The sequence below is a fragment of the Diceros bicornis genome, chromosome 12 (assembly GCF_020826845.1).
Source record: "Diceros bicornis minor isolate mBicDic1 chromosome 12, mDicBic1.mat.cur, whole genome shotgun sequence".
Classification (NCBI taxonomy): domain Eukaryota; kingdom Metazoa; phylum Chordata; class Mammalia; order Perissodactyla; family Rhinocerotidae; genus Diceros; species Diceros bicornis.
In genome coordinates, this window is record NC_080751.1 from 51122074 (window position 1) to 51142429 (window position 20356).

At 37.7% G+C, this 20356-nt stretch overlaps 1 protein-coding gene across 4 annotated transcripts in view; it reads right to left on the reverse strand.

Moving 5' to 3' along the window:
* Positions 1-20356, reverse strand: part of SPAST (spastin) — a 65872-nt gene that overhangs the window by 43590 nt on the left and 1926 nt on the right. For 2 of the 4 annotated variants that reach the window (XM_058551489.1, XM_058551487.1), the window contains exons 2-3: positions 5059-5142; positions 2255-2338 (exon numbers count right to left, since the gene is read on the reverse strand). In XM_058551489.1, the coding sequence (XP_058407472.1) occupies positions 2255-2338; positions 5059-5142 (168 nt within the window). Of the gene's footprint in view, positions 1-2254; positions 2339-5058; positions 5146-20356 lie in introns of all 4 variants that reach the window. The other 2 variants (XM_058551488.1, XM_058551486.1) reach the window with 1 other exon arrangement.

Sequence of the window (20356 nt, forward strand, 5' to 3'; positions counted from 1 at the left end):
CAGTAATAATCTTCACTTAAGGAGAACGAAGGCAAATTCTGTCAGCCACAGGAGCCAGAGGAACATTGCCTTATTAGCTATCTGAAAATAGTACAGGTTTCTTTTCCAATGATGTGGGGCAAAAAACTTACAAACACAATGGACCATACAAGAACGAATGAATGAACGAAATATAGATGTATGTGTATGTAAATATATATTTCCACAAAAGCAGGGGTGGTGATTACAGACAAGGAAGGACATGAACAAAACCCAACATTTTTGTGTACTTACTATGGGTGAGGTTCGTTCAATAATTCAATGGTCACAAATATGGTGAGATAAATATCATTTATTAGCCTCATATTACAAATGAGGTAAAAAAGGCTCAGACGTACTAAATAACTCACCACAAATCACAGAGCAATGAATAAATAAGGTCTGCCTGTTTACCAAATATATAGTATTTCTATCACATCAAGCTATGTTAAAACCACCCAAGAAGGGTATGGAATAGTTCCACTCTGTTTTAGGGGTAGATTTATCTTAGGAATATATTTTTAAAACCTATACATCAAATAGAAGATGAGACTTATTATAGACCTATTCCAGCTGATGAATGCAGAAAGAATGACAGAATTATAATGTCACTAGACATCAGTCATCAACTGCTGCTAACATCACAAGATGTCAGAACTACTGATGGATGAATGCAGAACTACCTATCAAGTAGTCATATCATTAAAAAATAAAAATCAACTTTAATCCAATCAAGGTTCTACTTCCAACTATCAATTTATAGGGAGGACAGAAAAACACATTAAAAGATACCATGGAGATGCATGCAGCAAAAATTAAGACTGTAGGAAACGATATGTGGCAAAGATCTGGTTCATCAACAAATAAATTGCAAGAAAAAGAAAAACAGATTAACCTGTACATTAAGAGAGACATATTGTATGGGTCTTCTTGAGATCCTGATTCAAACAATTAAATTAAAAAAAATAGTAAAAGTCACTAAATTATGAGATACTGACTGAAGTTAAGTTATATATTTTATATTACATATAAATTATATATGGACACTGACAATTTTTGGCCATTATTTTTTTGTTACTATTAAAAGAGATTATTGGTTATTTTTTAGGTATCATGAAGGCATTTTGGTGATTTTATTTTTAAAGCTTTTCTTTTTTTTTTTTTGGCAGAGGAAGATTAGCCCTGAGCTAACATCTGTCGCCAATCTTGCTCTTTTTTTGCTTGAAGAAGATCAGCCCTGAGCTAACATCTGTGCCAATCTTCCTCTATTTTGTATGTGGGTCATTGCCACAGCATAGCTGACGAGTGGTGTAGGTCCGCATCCGCGATCTGAACCCACAAACCGACAAACCCGGGCCGCTGAAGTGGAGTGTGCTGAACTTAACCACTATGCCATGGCGCCACCCCTTTTAAAACATCTTTATCTTTTAGATATATAATATGAAATTCTTACAAATGAAATTTTAAAATGTCAAGAATTTGTTTCAAAATAATATGAAGTGGGGGAAAGTGGGTAGGGATATAAACAAGGGCTGGCAAACTTTTCCTGTAAAGAGCCAGATAGTAAGCATTAAAATATTTTAAAAAGCTGTATTTTAAAAAGCTTTGAGGGCTGTATGATCTCTGTATCAACTATTCGACCCTATCATTGTAGCACGAAAGCAGCCAGACAATATACAGAAGAATGCGAGTAGCTGTGTGCCAGTAACACTTTACTTATAAAAATAGGCAGTGAACTGGCTTTAGCCCATGGGCAGTACAGTTTGCCATCCCTTGGTATGGATAAATCAAGACTGACCATGAGTTGATAATTATTAAAGCTGAGTGCTGAATCGTTAGGAGTTCATTACACTCTTCTATTTTGTATATGTTAGAAACTTTCTGGGGCTGGCCCTGTGGCTTGGCGGTTAAGTGCTTGCACTCCGCTGCTGGCGACCCGGGTTCGGATCCTAGGCGCGAACCCACGCACCACTTCTCTGGCCATGCTGAGGCTGCATCCCACATACAGCAACTAGAAGGATGTGCAGCTGTAACATACAACTATCTACTGGGGCTTTGGGGGCAAAAAATAAATAAATAAATAAAAATTAAAAAAAAAAAAGAAACTTTCTAAGTCAAAAAAAAGCCTAGACTACATTTTGAAGATCATTGATCTATTTCCATCTACATTTAAAGTTTCATTGAACACACATTTCAAATACATCTCATTCCAATTATACAATTCCTTAATTGATACCTAAAAGTTGTAAACGGTCCTTGGCCATAACTAAATTAGTCATCATTTTAGCTTGAAGGCGTCTGGCTCTTTCACATTGTTCACCTGAAAGAAAAAAACAGATAACGAAGAATTAAAATATCCATGTTTTCCTACTAATATTGCTCCAAGGTAAAATATATCACCCCAATTAATCTCATATGGAGTCAAAGTCTTTCTAAAGAAATTAAGAAAATATTATTTTCAAATAATATATGAAAAAAATCAGTTACAGTTCCTTATGATGGTTTCAGACCTACTAGGATATTTCATGTGCATTTCATGGATCCTGAGACATATTTTTTCCCCTACATTTTAAAACCTTTGAAATTGGGATTAGAACCAGTGCCAATTTACTAATGCTATCAGCCAAGCTTGAGTTATAACATAGCTTATCATCACCTATGCATGCACAGATCCGGTCATAGACATTAATTAATTAATTTATTTATTTTTTCCCCCAAAGCCCCAGTAGATAGCCGTATGTCACAGCTGCACATCCTTCTAGTTGCTGTATGTGGGACGCGGCCTCAGCATGGTCGGAGAAGTGGTGCGTCGGTGCGCGCCTGGGATCCGAACCCGGGCCGCCAGCAGCGGAGCGTGCGCACTTAACCGCTAAGCCACGGGGCCGGCCCTGGTCATAGACATTAATACTGCAGTTATAGCTATGTCTAATAAGATTAAGACAGCACATTCAACAAGGTTAAAATTCAAATTCTAAGTGATAAGAAGAGAATGTGTCATAGTTTAATTGACAGTTTTTTCTCTTAGTGGTACAATCGAAGGCATTTCTGATTCAGTGAAACACTGTTCTTCTTATAACCAACTCATTTTCTTCTAACTCTTCTTCTATCCAATTGCCAAAGAACAGCAAATATATTTTGCATGTAATTCAAAAACTCATGAAAGTCTCAAAGGGTCAAACTCTCATATCTACTTGTTCTATTCTGCTCTCTTTTACACAGGAGACCAGGAGCTAGAGAAGTAGTCAAAATAAAAAGGGGAGAGAAAGGGGCTGGCCCTGTGGCGTAGCAGTTAAGTGCGCGCACTCCACTGCTGGTGGCCCGGGTTCGGGTCTTGGGCGCACACTGATGCACCGCTTGTCAGGCCATGCTGTGGCAGCGTCCCATAAAAAAGTGGAGGAAGAGGGGCACAGATGTTAGCCCAGGGCCAGTCTTCCTCAGCAAAAAGAGGAGGATTGGCATGGATGTTAGCTCAAGGCTGATCTTCCTCACACACAAAAAAGGGGGGGGGGAAGGAGCATGGTAAATACTGGACACATTGTAATTATTGGAGATTAGCTGATATAAGTAGTACAGTCAGCCAGACAGAAAACAAACATCCACTGGGTAAACTGATCCATAAGGCTACGATTCTTAGCCTACATGTTATAATTTTTGTTTCCAAATTTATTTTAGCTACCATAACCTAAAGTACTTCACTCATTTAATAGTGGTACTCATGTACTATACACAATATTCACAGCATAGTATTTAAGAATTCAGGTTCTGAAGTCAAACTGGGTTCAAATCCTGACTCTACCACTTGCTAGCTATAAGACCTTAGGCAAGTTACTTCACTTCTTTGTACTTAAAGCTATTCATCTGAAAAATAAGGATAACATCAGCAGCCTCAGAGGGTGGGGTTGTGGTGAAAATTAAAAGAGACAATACAAACGAAGCACTTACAATGATGCTTGGGCATGTAGTAAGTATGGGATAAATGTTATCTATATATTTAAAGATAACAGTAGACTCTAATGTTTAATTTGAGGTAATAGGAAAGTAAATATGAGAAATAACTGCTTGGTTTTAAAAAGCCAAGTGTGAATCAAAGTAAGACATTTGCAGGTTATATTTTATTTTATTTATTTATTTATTTATTTATTTATTTATTTTTTTGAGGAGATCAGCCCTGTGCTAACATCTGCCAATCTTCCTTTTTTTTTTTGCTAAGGAAGACTGGCCCTGGGCTAGCATCTGTGCCCATCTTCCCCTACTTTATATGGGATGCCACCACAGCATGGCTTGCCAAGCAGTGTCTTGGTGCACGCCTGGGATCCGAACCAGTGAACCCCGGGCCACCACAGTGGAGCGCACACACTTAACCACTTGCGCCACCAGGCCGGCCCCCTACAGCTTATATTTTAACATGCAGTCAAGCATTACCCATAAGTACAAAGGGGAGTCTGGATTAACCACTCCTTCCCTGTCTTGACAATGATGAAAGGACTAGTTTTCAAAAATAGGGCTAAGGGGCCAGTCCAGTGGCATAGTGGTTAAGTTCACACGCTCCACTTTGGTGGCCCAGGGGTCGCGGGTTTGGATCACAGGCACAGACCTACACACCATTCATCAAGCCATTCTGTGGCAGCGTCCCACATATAAAACAGAGGAAGATTTGCACAGATATTAGCTCAGGGACAATCTTCCTCAAGCAACAAGAGGAAAACTGGTGGCAGATGTTAGCTCAGGGCCAATCTTCCTCACCAAAAAAAAGGGGGGGGCTAAAAATAGAACTAAAACACCACAAACAGTGGGTCCAAGGAGGACACAAGTAATATAATGATTATTGTTTGACTGCTACAGATAATCAAGTTTGAGCATATCTGGTTATAACTTCATTTTTAGCATAGGTAATAAAGCATTAACCATAAATCTACAAAGATTAACAATAACATTTAAAAATCTGCTAAATATCTTTATTAAGATAAATGGATCTAAAATCAGGGCAATCATGTGAATATAATTTGGAATGGCTACTAAACAAATTAAATATAATCTTACCTTGTCCTGTAACTATGACAGCTATTCCTTTTTCCAGTTCTTCAATACCTTTCTTATACCATTCCACAGCTTGTTCCTTTTGTCCTGCTTTAAAATAGAAATATTTGTATATATCACGAGTATGAAGAAAACACTAGACATTTCCCAAAGCATGCTGTTAGCAGGTGATACATGAAAAAGACAGTTGTGATCAAAGAAGTCTGAAAAATATTACTATATGACTTCTTAGTACCGTTAGCATCTTAATGTCTACGTGAATCTCCAAGAAAAAGATATAGCCTTTGATTTTTTCAAAATTTTAGAGCAGTGAGCCCTTTATTTACTTATCATCTCACTCTATTGATGCTTATAACCACTGAAATGCTGTACTAGGGAAAGAAATTTTATTTTTTTTAATTTTTTATTATTTATTTATTTTCCCCCCAAAGCCCCAGGAGATAGTTGTATGTCATAGTTGCACATCCTTCTAGTTGCTGTATGTGGGACTCGGCCTCAGCATGGCCGGAGAAGCGGTGCGGCGATGCGTGCCCGGGGTTTGAACCCAGGCTGCCAGCAGCGGAGCGTGCGCGCTTAACCGCTAAGCCACGGGGCCGGCCCGGGAAAGAAATTTTATTTAGGGAGAATTTATTTTAAATAAATGGTTTTTTAAACATATATTTTTAGAAAATATAAAAATGATTTCAATAACAGTGAGGAAAAAAGCACTATTTAATCTAAGCATTCAAATTTGATGTAATATGTTCATTGTTGGGCGCCTCCTTTCTAGAATTAGTTTTTATTTAATAAATGATTGCATCATGAGAACTGGTACATGAGATTACAAGTGTGGCATTTAGTAACATTTCTACTTTCTTTGAAACATATGACGGGTTTACAACATTAATTCTTGATCCAAGTCAAGCTTCAAAAGGATCTAAAACTTCAGCATAATCAAGATGTGTGCAGGATATTTCTGTAAAGTAATAACAATTATATGAAAATCTGATTGTTTCTAAAAATTAATTTCTTAGTTCTTAGAATCTGCAAAGCCTCACAGGTGGCTAACACAAAGATACAGTAAAGCAAAGGTAGAAATCATCAATTAGAAGTATATTTTTCGGGCCGGCCCCGTGGCTTGGTGGTTAAGTGCGCGCGCTCTGATGCTGGCGGCCCGGGTTCGGATCCCGGGCGCGCACCGAGGCACCACTTCTCCGTCCATCCTGAGGCCGAGTCCCACATACAGCAACTAGAAGGATGTGCAACTATGACATACAACTATCTACTGGGGCTTTGGGGGGAAAAAATAAATAAATAAAATCTTTAAAAAAAAAAAAAAAGAAGTATATTTTTCATTTTTTCTCAACTCATGTCCCTATTTAACCAGACAAAAATTCTCATGTCATTCTTTAATATTATTTGAAATTTTAAAATCAATAAAATATCATAACTCTCTTGATAAAACAGAATAAAATCTTATAAACACCACATACAACTAAGAAATGGTGTCCCCTTATAAGTGTGTACCACCTAACCCTTCCTCCATTTCTACGTCCCCAAAATAAATCACAAACTAGATTCAGCCTCTTGGAGGGGGTAATTTCTTACTTATTACTGTACCATTAGTATTTTACACAGTGTCTGATCCAGAGTAAATGCTCAATAAGTACCTGATAATGACACATGAGGAAATTATTAAGAGTTTGTTGTAAACCAATTGAAACTATCTGATGCTTACCTTCCTGCATTTTATAAAGAAAATATCTGTTTACATGTATTTTTGTGTTTTTTATTTAAAAAAAGGGGAAAATTACAGAAAATACTAAAATAGCATTTGCATTCTGAGTGGTGGGAATATTAATAACAATGTCACATTTGCTTAAACATTTTTAAAATAAAGCACAATCTAACAGATACAACAGAAGTTCCTCTTCCCATTCTCATCCTCCTTTTCTTCCCAGAAAACACTATAATGAATTCTGTGCATTTATTTCCAGCACGTTTTTCTATTGTTCCTATTCTATTTGTATTATTTTAAAAATTTACATTACTTTTGAGATCTATGTTGCTATATAGAGATCTATTTCATCCATTTTGACTTCTGTGTAGTATCCTATAATTTATTCAACTATTTTCCTATTAAAAGATATTTAGGTTGTTTCCAGTTTTTCAATATTTCAAACAATGCTGCAGTAAACATTCTTGTACCTGTCCCCTTGTGTACATGTGCCAGTTTCTCTAGGTTATATGCTTAAGAAGTAGAATTGATGAGTCATACTTCATCACATATTTTCTGTTCACCAAAAATCAACAAACCGCTTTTTGAGAATGCTTGTACCAATTTATACCTCTAATAGGAATTTATGAGAGTTCTCATTGGCAATATCCAAACAAAATGTTTTAAGGAGTTTTAGTACATTACCACAGGCAAATGAAATGACTGATTACAAATAAATTGACATGCTCAATAATTATTCACTTACTTAACATTCTTTGGTAACAGGTAGTTGATTTACTGCATTACAGATCTTCTTTGACTTATGATGGAGTTATGTCCTGATAAACCCATCGTAAGTTGAAAATACTGTAAATTGAAAATGCATTTTTTTTTTTTAAAAGGAAGATTGCCCTTGTGCTAACATCTGTTGCCAATCTTCCTCTTTTTTTTTTCCTCCCCAAAGCCCCATTGCATAGTTGTGTATCATAGTTGTAGAGTTGTAGCTATTCTTGATGGGACACTGCCTCAGCACGGCTTGATGAGCGGTGAGGTCTCTGCCCAGTATCTGAACCAGCGAACCCCGGGCCGCCGAAGTGGAACGTGCAAACTTAACCGCTACGCCACCAGGCCGGTGAAAATGCATTTAATACACCTAACCTATCAAACATCATAGCTTAGCCTAGCCTACCTTAAAGGTGCTCAGAACACTTACATTAGCCTACAGTTGGGCGAAATCATCTAAAACAAAGCCTATTTTATAACAAAGTGTTGAATATCTCATGTAATTTATTGAATACTATACTGAAAGTGAAAAACAGAATGGCTGTATGGGTACAGAATGGTTGTAAGTGTATGGGCTATTTACGCTGGTGATCACATGGCTGACTAGGAGCTGGGGCTCAGTGCCACTGTCCAGCATCACAAGAGAGTCCACACTGCATATGGCTAGCCTGGGAAAAGATCAAAACTCAAAATTCAAAGTATGGTTTCTACTGAATATGTATCGCTTTCGCACCATTGTAAAGCTGAAAAACGGTAAGTCAAACCATCATAAGTCAGGGACTGTCTGTATTTAAACCTCATAAGTCAGTATGATAGTAGAAAACACATAGATATTTCTTACCTAAAAGTACAAGACTACTGGAGAAATGATAAACATATAGGTCAATGGAACAGAAGAGAAAGTCCAGAAACAGACCTACACATGTATCGCTGTCTGTCTTTGACAAAGATGACAAGGTAATTCAATGGAGAAAGAACAGCCTTTTCAAAAAACGATGCTGCAATAACAGACATCCATATGCAAAAAAAAAAAAAACTCCACATCACATACAAAAATTAACTTGGGAGGGCTGGCCTGGTGGTGTAGCGCTTAAGTTTGCACGTTCTGTCTCGGCCGCCTGGGGTTTGCCGGTTCAGATCCTGGGCGTGGACATACTCACCGCTCATCAGGCCATGCTGAGGTGGCACCCCACACAGAAGAACTACAACTCTACAACTGTGATACACAACTATGTACCAGGCCTTTGGGGAGAAAAAAGAAAAAGGAAGATTGGCAACAGATGCTAGAGCAGGGCCAAATCTTCCTCAAAAAAAAAAAAAAAAAGATGAATGGCATCTTAAAAAAAACTTAACTTGAAATGGATCACACACGTAAATGTAAAACCTAAAAATATATAATTTATAGAAGAAAATATAGACAAAATTCTTTGTGATCCTGGCTTAGGCAGAGACTTCTTAGAACATTAAAATCACAAACCTTAAGAGAAAAAAACTGATAAACTAGACTTCATTAACATTAAAAGCTGTTCTTCAAGAGACAGAGTTAAGACAATGAAAACAAAAGCCACAGAATGATTGGGAGAAAATATTTGTAAAACAACAGGCCTAATGAAGGACTTGTAACCAGAATATATAAAGAACTCCTATAATACAATGATAAAAAAAACCAAATAACTCATTAAAAAATAGCAAAAGATCGAAACATATAGTTTACCAAACAAGAGCCATAAGTGGCAAATAAGCACATGAAAAGATGCTCAACATCATTAGTTGTTAGGGAACTACAAATTAAATCCACAAGATACTACTACACATCTAACTTAGAATGGAAAAAGAAATTATAAGACAAAGTGTAAAGGAACCCCTCATATGTTTGCTGGTGTGAATACAAAATGGTACAGCCACTTTGAAAAACAATTCGGTAGTTTCTTATGACATTAACACATACTTACACATGACCCAGCAGTCCCTTCTTCTACATATTTACCCAAAGAAATGAAGCCATCAAAGACCTGTACACGAATGTTTATAGCAGTTTTATTTGTAAGAGCTAAAAACTGGAAACAACCCAGATGTCCATCATTTAGTAAATGGATTAACAAATTGTGGTACAGCCACACACGGAATACTACGGAGCAACAAAAAGGAACAAACTACTGACATATGTGGGAACATGGATGAATCTCAAAAACATGCCAAGGGAAAGAAGCTGCATGCTTTATGATTCCATTTATATGACACTCAGTAAAGACAAAACTATAGAGACAGATCAGATCAGCGATTCCCAGGGGCTGAGGGAAAGGTGAGGGAACTGACTACAAAGAGGCACAAGGGAGCTTTTGGGGTGATAAAAACATTCAATATATTAATTGTAGTGATGGTTATCCAACTCTTTGTTAAAACTCATTGAACTACATACCCCTAAAAACAGTAAATTTTACTATATATAAATTATACCTCTTTTAAAAAGTACAATACAAGCCAGCCCTGATGACCTAGCAGTTAAAGTTTGGCCCCGGTTTGGTTCCCAAGCACAGAACCGCACAACTCATCTGTCAGTAGTCATGCTGTGGCGGTAGCTCACATAGAAGAACTAGAAGAACTTACAACTATACACAACTATCTACTGGGGCTTTCGGGGGGAAAGAAAAAAGGAAGAAGATTGGCACAAATGTTAGCAAAGGGCGAATCTTCCCCTGGGGAAAAAAAAGTATAATACTCCAACATTTACGTATAAGTTACGTATAAGCCATTCACTGTAGCTTGCATTCTTTTTTTTTTTTTTTTTTTGTGAGGAGATCAGCCCTGTGCTAACATCCGCCAATCCTCCTCTTTTTTTTGCTGAGGAAGACGGCCCTGGGCTAACATTTGTGCCCATCTTCCTCCACTTTATATGGGACGCCGCCACAGCATGGCTTGCCAAGCAGTGTGTCGGTGCGCGCCCGGGATCCGAACCAGCGAACCCCGGGCCGTCGCAGCGGAGCGCGCGCACTTAACCGCTTGCGCCACCGGGCCGGCCCCATGTAGCTTGCATTCTAATAAGAGAACTAAAATTCTGATTACAAGAATAAGATTAGATTAGTAGAGAAAAACTAGAAAAAATATTTTTAAAAACATTCATTTGAAGAGATCAGAGAGTTTTCAAAACAGTGAAAATTACCAAAATTTGGAAAGGAAGGACCACTTCACACCCATTAGGATGGCTATTTTCAAAAATTACCAAAATATGGAAAGGAGGAAAGTCAACAGAGATGAGCGTGGCATTTGGGGCACTTTTCTGCTTGAAGCAATTGCCAATTCTGACAGCAAAAGTGGCCAAGAAATTAAGCAGAGCTTTCAGCAGGTTCATAGAACTAAGTTGACAAAAAAATGAATTTCAAGGCATGCTCAGGAGGAGTGGCAAAGATCCCAGGATTTCAGCTGGGACCCTGCGTCACTGAAGACTTAAGAACTAGGCCAGCCCATACAAGGACTGAAACCCATACTGAAATCACTTCAATTCCTTAAGATAGGGGTCGGCCCATGATCTCCACTGATCACCCCTTTCACTAAATTATGGCAGAAAAATCAAACCTTCGAATGGTCTCCAGCACACAAAAGGCATTCAAGATACTTTAACAGTTCCTAGTTTCCCTTACACATTTCCCTCTTACCTCTATGACCCCAAACAATACTCAAACTCAACCAACCGGACTACATCAAATCAAGATTGGGGTGGCAGAAACTTACAATCATTTGTTCTAGTTGAAATTATTAGCCAAAAAAAAAGAAATTATTAGCCAATAATTTGAACCACAAGTGAACTATATAATCTAGGGTAAACAATGGCCCAAGGGTAAAATACACTTAGCTGCCTGTTTTTGTACATAGAGCTTTACTGGATCACATCCACCATATGAGTGTTGAGAGGCTGTGACAGAGCTTAAAATATTTACTAAATGGCTCAAAAAAAACCAAATCCAATGCAAAAATGGGCAAAGGACTTGAACAGACATTTTTCCAAAGAAGATATACAAATGGCCAATAAGCACATGAAAGATGCTCAACATCATAAGTTATTAGGGAAATGTAATGCACAACCATGATGAGATACTACTTCACATCCATTAGGACAGCTACTATTAAAAAAAAACACCTTAAGGTAACAGATGTGGAGAAACTGGAAGCCCAGGCACTGCTGGTGGGAACGTAAAAATGGTACAGCTGCTTGGAAATCAGTTTGGCAGTCCCTCAAAAAATTAAACAAGATTACCATATGATCCAGCAATTTTACTCCTAGGTATATACTCAAAAATACTGAAAGCAGGGACTCAAACAGATACTTGTACATCAACATTCATAGCAGCATTATTCACACTAAATGGAAACAACTCAAATGTCCATAAAAAGATGAATGGGGCCAGCCCCAGTGGCCTAGTGGTTAAGTTCGGTGTACTCCACTTCAGAGGCCCGGGTTTGATTCCTGGGCATGGACCTACACCACTCATCTATTAGTGGCCATGCTGTGGCGGCAGCTCACATACAAAATAGAGGAAGACTGGCAACAGATGTTAGCTCACGGGGAATCTTCCTCAGGGGAAGAAAAAAAAAAGATGAACGGATAAACAAAATGTGATATATACATACAATGGAATATTATTCAGCCTTAAAAACGAATGAAATCTGGGGCTGGCCCCGTGGCTTAGTGGTTAAGTGTGCGCACTCTGCCACCGTCGGCCTGGGTTCGGATCCCAGATGCGCACCGACGCACCGCTTGTCCAGCCATGCTGAGGCGGCATCCCACATACAGCAACTAGAAGGATGTGCAACTATGACATAACAACTATCTACTGGGGCTTTGGGGAGAAAAAGGGGAACAAAAAAAAAAGGAGGAGGATTGGCAATAGATGTTAGCTCAGGTCCGGTCTTCCTCAGCAAAAAGAGGAGGATTGCATGAATGTTAGCTCAGGGCTGATATTACACACACACACACACAAAATAAATAAAATAAATCTTAAAAAAAAAAAAAGGAATGAAATCTAATTTGTCCTACAATATGGCAAAAACCTTGAAAATATTATGCTAAGTGAAATAAATCAGACACAAAAGGGCAAATATTGTATGATTCCACTTATACGAAGTACCTAGGATACACAAATTCATAGAGAGAGAAACTATAATGGAGGTTATCAGGGACTGGAGGGAGGAGAGAATTGAGAAGCAGCATTGGGGAGTTATTGTTTAACGGATAGTTTCTGTTTGGGATCATGAAAAGTTCTAGAAATAAATAGTGGTGATGGCTGCACAACACTGTGAATGTATTTAATGCCACTGAATTGTACACTTAAATGATAAAAACGGCAAATTTTATGTTATCTATGTTTTACCACAATAAAAAAAATTACTAAATGGTCCATTACAGGCAGTTTGCTGACCCCTGGTACACAGCAATGAAAACGAACAAACGACTGCCACATGCAACATCATGGATTAACCCGATAAGCATAATGTTGAGCAAAAGAAGCTATACACAGGGCCGGCCCCGTGGCTTAGTGGTTAAGCGCTCGCACTCCGCTGCTGGCGGCCCGGGTTTGGATCCTGAGCGCGCACTGACGCACCGCTTCTCCGGCCATCTGAGGCCGCGTCCCACATACAGCAACTAGAAGGATCTGCAGCTATGACATACAACTCTCTACTGGGGCTTTGGGGGAAAAAATAAATAAATAAATAAAATTATAAAAAAAAATTAAAAAAAAAAAAAAGCTATACACAAAAAGAACACATACTGTAGGATTTCATTTATAAAGCTCCAGATCAGGCAAAATTGATCTATGGTGTTACAAGTTAGGATTTGCAGATACCTCAGTGAAGAATGGGGAAAGGTAATGAGTGGAAGGGAGCAAGAGAATGGCAGGCTTCTGGAGTAATACTCTATTTCTTGACCTGGGTGGGGTTTCATACTGCTGTGTTCAGTTTGAAAATTCATTAAGCAATACACTAATTGTGCACTGTATGTATATTTCAATAAAAGTGTACTTATGGGCCGGCCCCGTGGCTTAGTGGTTAAGTGTGTGCACTCCGCTACTGGCGGCCTGGGTTTGGATCCCGGGCGCGCACCAACGCACCGCTTCTCCAGCCATGCTGAGGCTGCGTCCCACATACAGCAACTAGAAGGATGTGCAACTATGACATACAACTATCTACTAGGGCTTTGGGGAGGGAAAAAAAAAAGGAGGATTGGCAATAGATGTTAGCTCAAAGCGGGTCTTCCTCAGCAAAAAAAAAAAAAAAAAAATAGGAGGATTAGCACAGATGTTAGCTCAGGGCTGATCTTCCTCAAAAATAAATAAATAAATAAAAGTGTACTTAAAAACTGACAAAATAGAGGAAGAAGATCAAATAAATTGAAATGGAAAGTCCCAAGACATTAAGTGAAAAAGGTTACAAGTTAGTTTGTATACAACATGCTTTTTTTCCTCTAATGAATAAATATTTATGTTTACATAAGTAGACAAAGTCAGAACTTTTCAGTAATCATCTCCCTAAGAGTAAGATTACAGAGATTTTCACTTTGTATATTTGCGCATTAATTTTTGAGTATGTGTTACTTGTACAAGCAACAGAAATACTGATGATATCCATCTTTAGAGATAAGTAGACTAATTTATGAATTATCTACTGTATCTTTTCATTCACATATTAGTGATACCCAGATTGCCACAAGAAGAGTCAAAACAAGCATAGTCTGGGGTAGAGAGAGAGGATGTGTGTTTCCAAGTATGTGAATCAGAAGACACGAGATTTAAGTCCTTGCTCCACCATTTAATAGCCGTATGACTTTGTGAAAGCCAGTTAATCTTTCTGAGCTTCAGTCTCCTTACCTAAAATAAAACATCATGACATTTCTTTTACCTAACTCTGAGTTATGGCAAAGATCAAATTAATAGAGTATGCAACAATACTTAAAATAATAAAGAGGTATGTAAACATTACTTTTATTATCTTTACTATACTTAGTAAATTAGTTGATTGACTAATTTAAATCCTTCTACCCTTGAACTGTATGCATAGTGTATGTTCCTGATTTTTGCCCATTTTAGTTACAAAAAGCTTTACTTATGTATTTAGTCCTTAAGTATCCGCCTACAAACAATTCCAAGAAACAAATCCATCCGTTTTTCTACACAATTTTCTGCTAGCAACTTGCAAGTCACAATTAATAGAGAAACAGGTATCTTTAAAAGATCTTACAGTTGATTTTAATGTGCGCTATCCCCAAGAAACAGAGGGACCATGAAGCATCAGACCAACAGCCCCCTGACTAATTCTCTCATAGTTCACTATTACAGAAAATATGCTTTCTAATGTTTTAATTCAGCAAAAAGGTCACATTTGCTTTCATTTGCAAATTTCAAGGTTTATTTCTGAAGTAAAGACTTATTTTCCCATTATTTAGAAGGTTTTGGACCCCATGTAAAGAAATTATTTCAGTTTGGGCCATTTTCTTTAAACCTTAAGAATGTCAATTTATCTTCTTTAAAGTCTTTGGTATTTACTATGGGTGATGGGCAATTTTAATTTTCTTCTGTGCAGTTTCTGTATCTTCCAAATTCTCCACCAAGAGCTTACATTATGTTCATAGTTGAGTAAAAAAAAATCATTTTCTCTCTTTTGTAATAAACAGCTAGGATACTAAGTAAGGACCGAGGTTAGGGGAAGACTTCCATCTGCTTTTTTGTGAACTGTCTAAGGGTCACAGCAAAAGTATTTTTCTATCACTCGTTAGATAATTCTCCTTCTTCCCCCAATCTCATTTATACTGCTGTTGTGTCCTAAAAAAGGGTAACAGAAAGTAGGTATCAAGGTTTAACAATGTTCTAACATAACCTCTAGAGGCTGTAATTTTAAAAGGATTGTTGAATTAATAATAACAGTTCCCATTTTCTGAGGACCTACTATGCATAGGCACTAAGCATTTTACAGACATTACCTCAGTATGGTAACTAACTTGGCCAAGATCTCCTATAGTCTGAATTCAAATGTCAATTTGGATAAGACGCACTGCAATTTAAAAAGGATAAAATTATGGAACCGGCCCTGTGGCATAGTGGTTAAGTTCAGCACGCTCCGTTTTGGTGGCCCAGGTTTGAAGGTTTGGATCCTGGGCACAGACCTACACCACTCATCAGCCATCCTGTGGTGGCAATCCACATACAAAATTGAGGAAGACTGGCACAGATGTTAGCTCAAGGCTAATCTTCTTCAAGCAAAAAAAGAGGAAGATTGGCAACAGATGTTAGCCCAGGGCCAATCTTCATCAGCAAAAAATAAATAAATAAAACTAAAAAGGATAAAATTAGACTCTCAAAGCCAAGAAATAGCAAAGCAGCCCCTGACATCCGGGAGCTGGCCTAGTACTATCAGGTAGGCCATGCTGTAACTAGGAGCTGACCTGGCTCTACAGCTAGGCTTTGGTGTTCTGTTGAACATAATTTCAAAGAACATCAACATAAGACAAGGCCAGTCTGTGATCATGATGGATCAAGACAAAAGCAAGATCACTCTATAATCATTTCTAAACACAGACAAAACATGAACATTGTCCAAGCCATGAAATACCAAACATCTCCCTCTTTAGGCCAATGAGTGCTTCTTAACCAATTACAGCTTTAGCCTCACTCTAGCCTTCCCTCTTTCTAGATCAGATTTATTAAGATACTTAATCACAGAATTACTCCCAGGTCCTGGCAGCATCCAATCCAGAGCAAAACTCTGCTTCCTTAAATCCCCCTCAAAATCACCTAATACAAACCCAAGTCCTATAATAATTTTTTTCTAGCACCCTTTTCCTAAGATGCACCATGGTTCCCCATGGTGTGTGTTCTCCCTGGTTACAATAAGTAATAAATCCCACTGGCTCAACCACAGGTGTGTGTTCTTAGTGACGGCTGACTGAAGGGCACTGACAAAGCCCACTTAAGAAAAACAGTTAATTCTCTCCCTCTCTACTTTAGCACAAAATATCTGCAGAAGAGCAAAAATGAATAAATACAGCAAGTCTATGCTATACCTATATAGCTGTAAAACATTTAACAGTCTCCAAGAAAATCACAGATAGATTTTGACATTTTTCTTTCCTCATTTACCAGAATGAACAACGGCTAAGATATGAGTGTGCTCAAAGATGTTTTATTCCATAGGATGTTTAGTGTGAGCAGTTGTTAATAATTCACAAAGAGAAAAAAACGCTACATCAGCATATTAATATCTTTACTGGTATTATATAGGTGAAGGAGTATTATAGGTCAAGAGAGAGAAAAACTAATAGAAAAGCAGAGAATCTATACTTTGCCAGAAGTCAAAAATCCAGCTACACTTGAAGTAGCTGTGAAGTAGTAGTGAAGGTCCGGTGTTCACGTGTGTGTGCGCGCGTGCATGTGAAGGTCCAGCAAACGTAATCACAGTTGAGGAGCAAGTTCTCCTACTCCTCTAACTTCACCTGTTGGTGGAGCACAGGGAATAAGATGGGAAAAGAGGCAGGAAGGATTAGGGAAGATGCTTCTTAAATAATTTAATATCCATTTATTGTCATCAGGATGACTAACAATAATCTTAGGAATCTAGTTACCAGGTGAGTTTATAGGGTTTAACTATATTCTACATTAGGAAAAATATAAACTGCAATAAAAAACAGCTATAAATAAAACAAGGGATAAAGTTCCTAACACTGGCTGCCTTTTTGTCTCTTTAGTACAAATGCCACTAAATATTCTTGAAGAGAAATGTGAAATGTTTATTGTGTATTTAATAAAGGTAATGTTATTCTTTGGGAAAAGTATGATATTATCTGAATGTGCATCCATCAGAATAATTCTTTCCTTGTTCTAATCTGGAAACTTTAAAGCAGAATGATTAGGCCCAAGGAAATTGTCTGAAATCAATCTTTTCAAAATGACATCTAGTAGTTCTTAGGAGTAAAAGACAGTATACCAAATCTGCACTTCTGATTTCTACTCCCTATCCTCACCGTCTGAAAACAGATGTGGATAGGCAATATTTTGTGTGTGTTTTAAATAAAGTACAAGGTTGGATTACATGGAATTACAAAATTATATGGCAATTAATTTTTTTTTAAACCGGCTGTTTTAAATATTAACTGACTAGAAATAAATAGAAAAGGATTTTATTTAGACAATTTCTGTCCTTGATGCCAGATTCTTCAGCCATACAATAGCCTGCGAAACTGGCTCTCTCTCTTGCATACAACCTACTGGGCCCTTACAGTCAAGGCCCTACATACTTGAGGTAATGGAACCACACCTCAAGAACCTGCACCACTGTGTTACCTAGGAGATCTCAGGCTTGTCTACCTGCAGGAGCCACATAAAACACGTTAGGTCACATTCTGGTTAATCCAAAGAATCACCATTACAGTCTCCTCTTTTCCCCCAAGTATTCCAAGGGGCTCACTACTAGCATTACGAAACAGAGAATCTGCTTAGTATAAAACAAAAAGTATAAAAGTATGAGTCTGTTCACCTAGTCTCTGTTCCTGGCCCTGCTACTGCGAGTTCACTCTTCAAATTTCAGTTTCTCCATTTTTATAATGGCTATCCTAGGTTATCAGTTTTCCAAGGGTGTTCAATAATTAAAGAAAATATCCACAAAATTATTTAACTCCTTGAAAAAAATATATATTTTTCATGTATATAATATACATGAAAATACACACACATTTAATCACATAACAAATGTTGTCTGGGGGCCAGCCTGGTGGTATAGCGGTTAAGTGCATGTGCTCTGCTGCAGCGGCCCAGGGTTCCAATCTAAGGTGTGCACCGATGCACCGCTTGTCAGCCATGCTGTGGTGGCGTCCCATATAAAATGGAGGAAGATGGGCACAGATTTTAGCCCAGGGCTAGTCTTCCTCAGCAAAAAGAGGAGGATTGGCAACAGATGTTAGCTCAGAGCTAATCTTCCTCACAAAACAAAACAAAACAAAACAAACAAATGTTGGCCCAGGGCCGGCCCAGTGGCTCCACTTCAGCCACCCAGGGTTTGTGGGTTCGGATCCCGGGCACAGACCTACATACCACTTATCAAGCCATGCTGTGCCAGGTGTCCCACATATAAAGTAGAGGAAGATGGGCACAGATGTTAGCCCACGGCCTATCTTCCACAGCAAAAAGAGGAGGATCAGCAACGGATGTTAGCTCAGGGCTAATCTTCCTCACCAAAAAAAAAAACAGAAAACAAATGTTGTCTAACACATCTCACTGGAGAGTAATTGAGTTTTTCTCAAGTAACATCTACAATGCAGAGCTGTGCAAATTAACTGGTATCCAATAAATGTTTGCTTTAACGAATAAACCTCACATATCTTACATGAGGTAAAAAGAATTTGCTGTGCTATTCTTCCCCATTTAAAATAGTTTGGTTTCAGATAAATTTAGACCTTCGTGAAAAATTCAATGTCAAAGTTGAGTATGCCATAAGAAAGAATGAATTTCAAAAAAAACATAGTTATGATAGAAACCACATTTATACACTACTTTATTAACATAAGATTTGACTTTTATTATTTCAAGGCACCAAATGTTTCAATTAATTAACACCACTACAGTCTGAAATAGCCCACTTCACCTGATGAAATAAACTGGCTTTCAGTACATTTAGAAGCTAAGTCAAGTCGCTAAGGGACTGGCAGTGCATATTACTAGCCCATTAACAGTTTATCACAGGAAACCTTTGAAGGTTCCTATCCAATTCACTGCTATTTGTTTATATATATTTTGATGCCATGGGAAAGAGTGAGAATGAAAATCTCTTGGAATTAAGTTCTATATTGTCAAGGACGGCTGAGAGGCAAAGAGACTTCAAATGTAGACTCTCTTGCAACTACTGGATTAAGACTAAAATAAAAAAATTTCAATATGCTAAAGGAAAAATTTGAGGTAGAAGAGAATCATGACAATATAAACTCAGTTTTACTTCACTTTAAAAGGAAATGAATATATAACCAATTTGTTTCATTTTGAACTGATTTATTTTGGCATATAACGCATCAGTTGTAGGACTCAAACTAAACAGCTATCATAGCCCATTGTGATGTCCACTTTAGAAACTAAGGTATAAATAAAGCAAAAACTTTGAATGGAAACATTATCAGCAGAAAGGGTGAAATATGTGGTACATAAATCGCTGAAAATACTAATACTTAAAAAATATTTTAAGAGGATTTAAATATAACAGATATATGCATATATGGGATATTCAAAGATAAGTTACCAGCATGAAACCGAAGGTCTGAATTCTGTCACTTATCCTCATATGGAACTGATTTCTCTTTAAATCTAAGAGCCTAGGGTTTTTTTTTTTTTAAAGTAGGTTTTCCTTGACCTCTCTTCCTATCCTACCTCCCAACTCCCATCATCTAGTGTTAACCAAAATTTCCTTGTATTTTCTGGCATTCTCTTCTTAAATACAATAATTAATCTACCTTTAAACTTATTCCCTCTATTCTAAAACATCTTTTGACCTAAATTAGAAAACTCTAGAGGACCCTATTGTAATAGGATACTGCAATAAAACAGTGCCTCTCTAGGAAGGGATGATGATACCCTTCTTCATCCTCTCCCAAGAGATTCCTGGATATTCCTAAGAGGTGGTAAAGACTGAAGCAATTATCAAAAGACTTCCTTCCACAAACACATGGTATTCCTTCCTTAAATGTGTCTTCTTCTTTGAACTCTCTTAACCTCCACTCTGTCATTTCACTCCAAAACCATGAATACCTGTCTCTTTCCTTAAATCCTACTTCTCACTCCTAGGCTGCACAAAGGA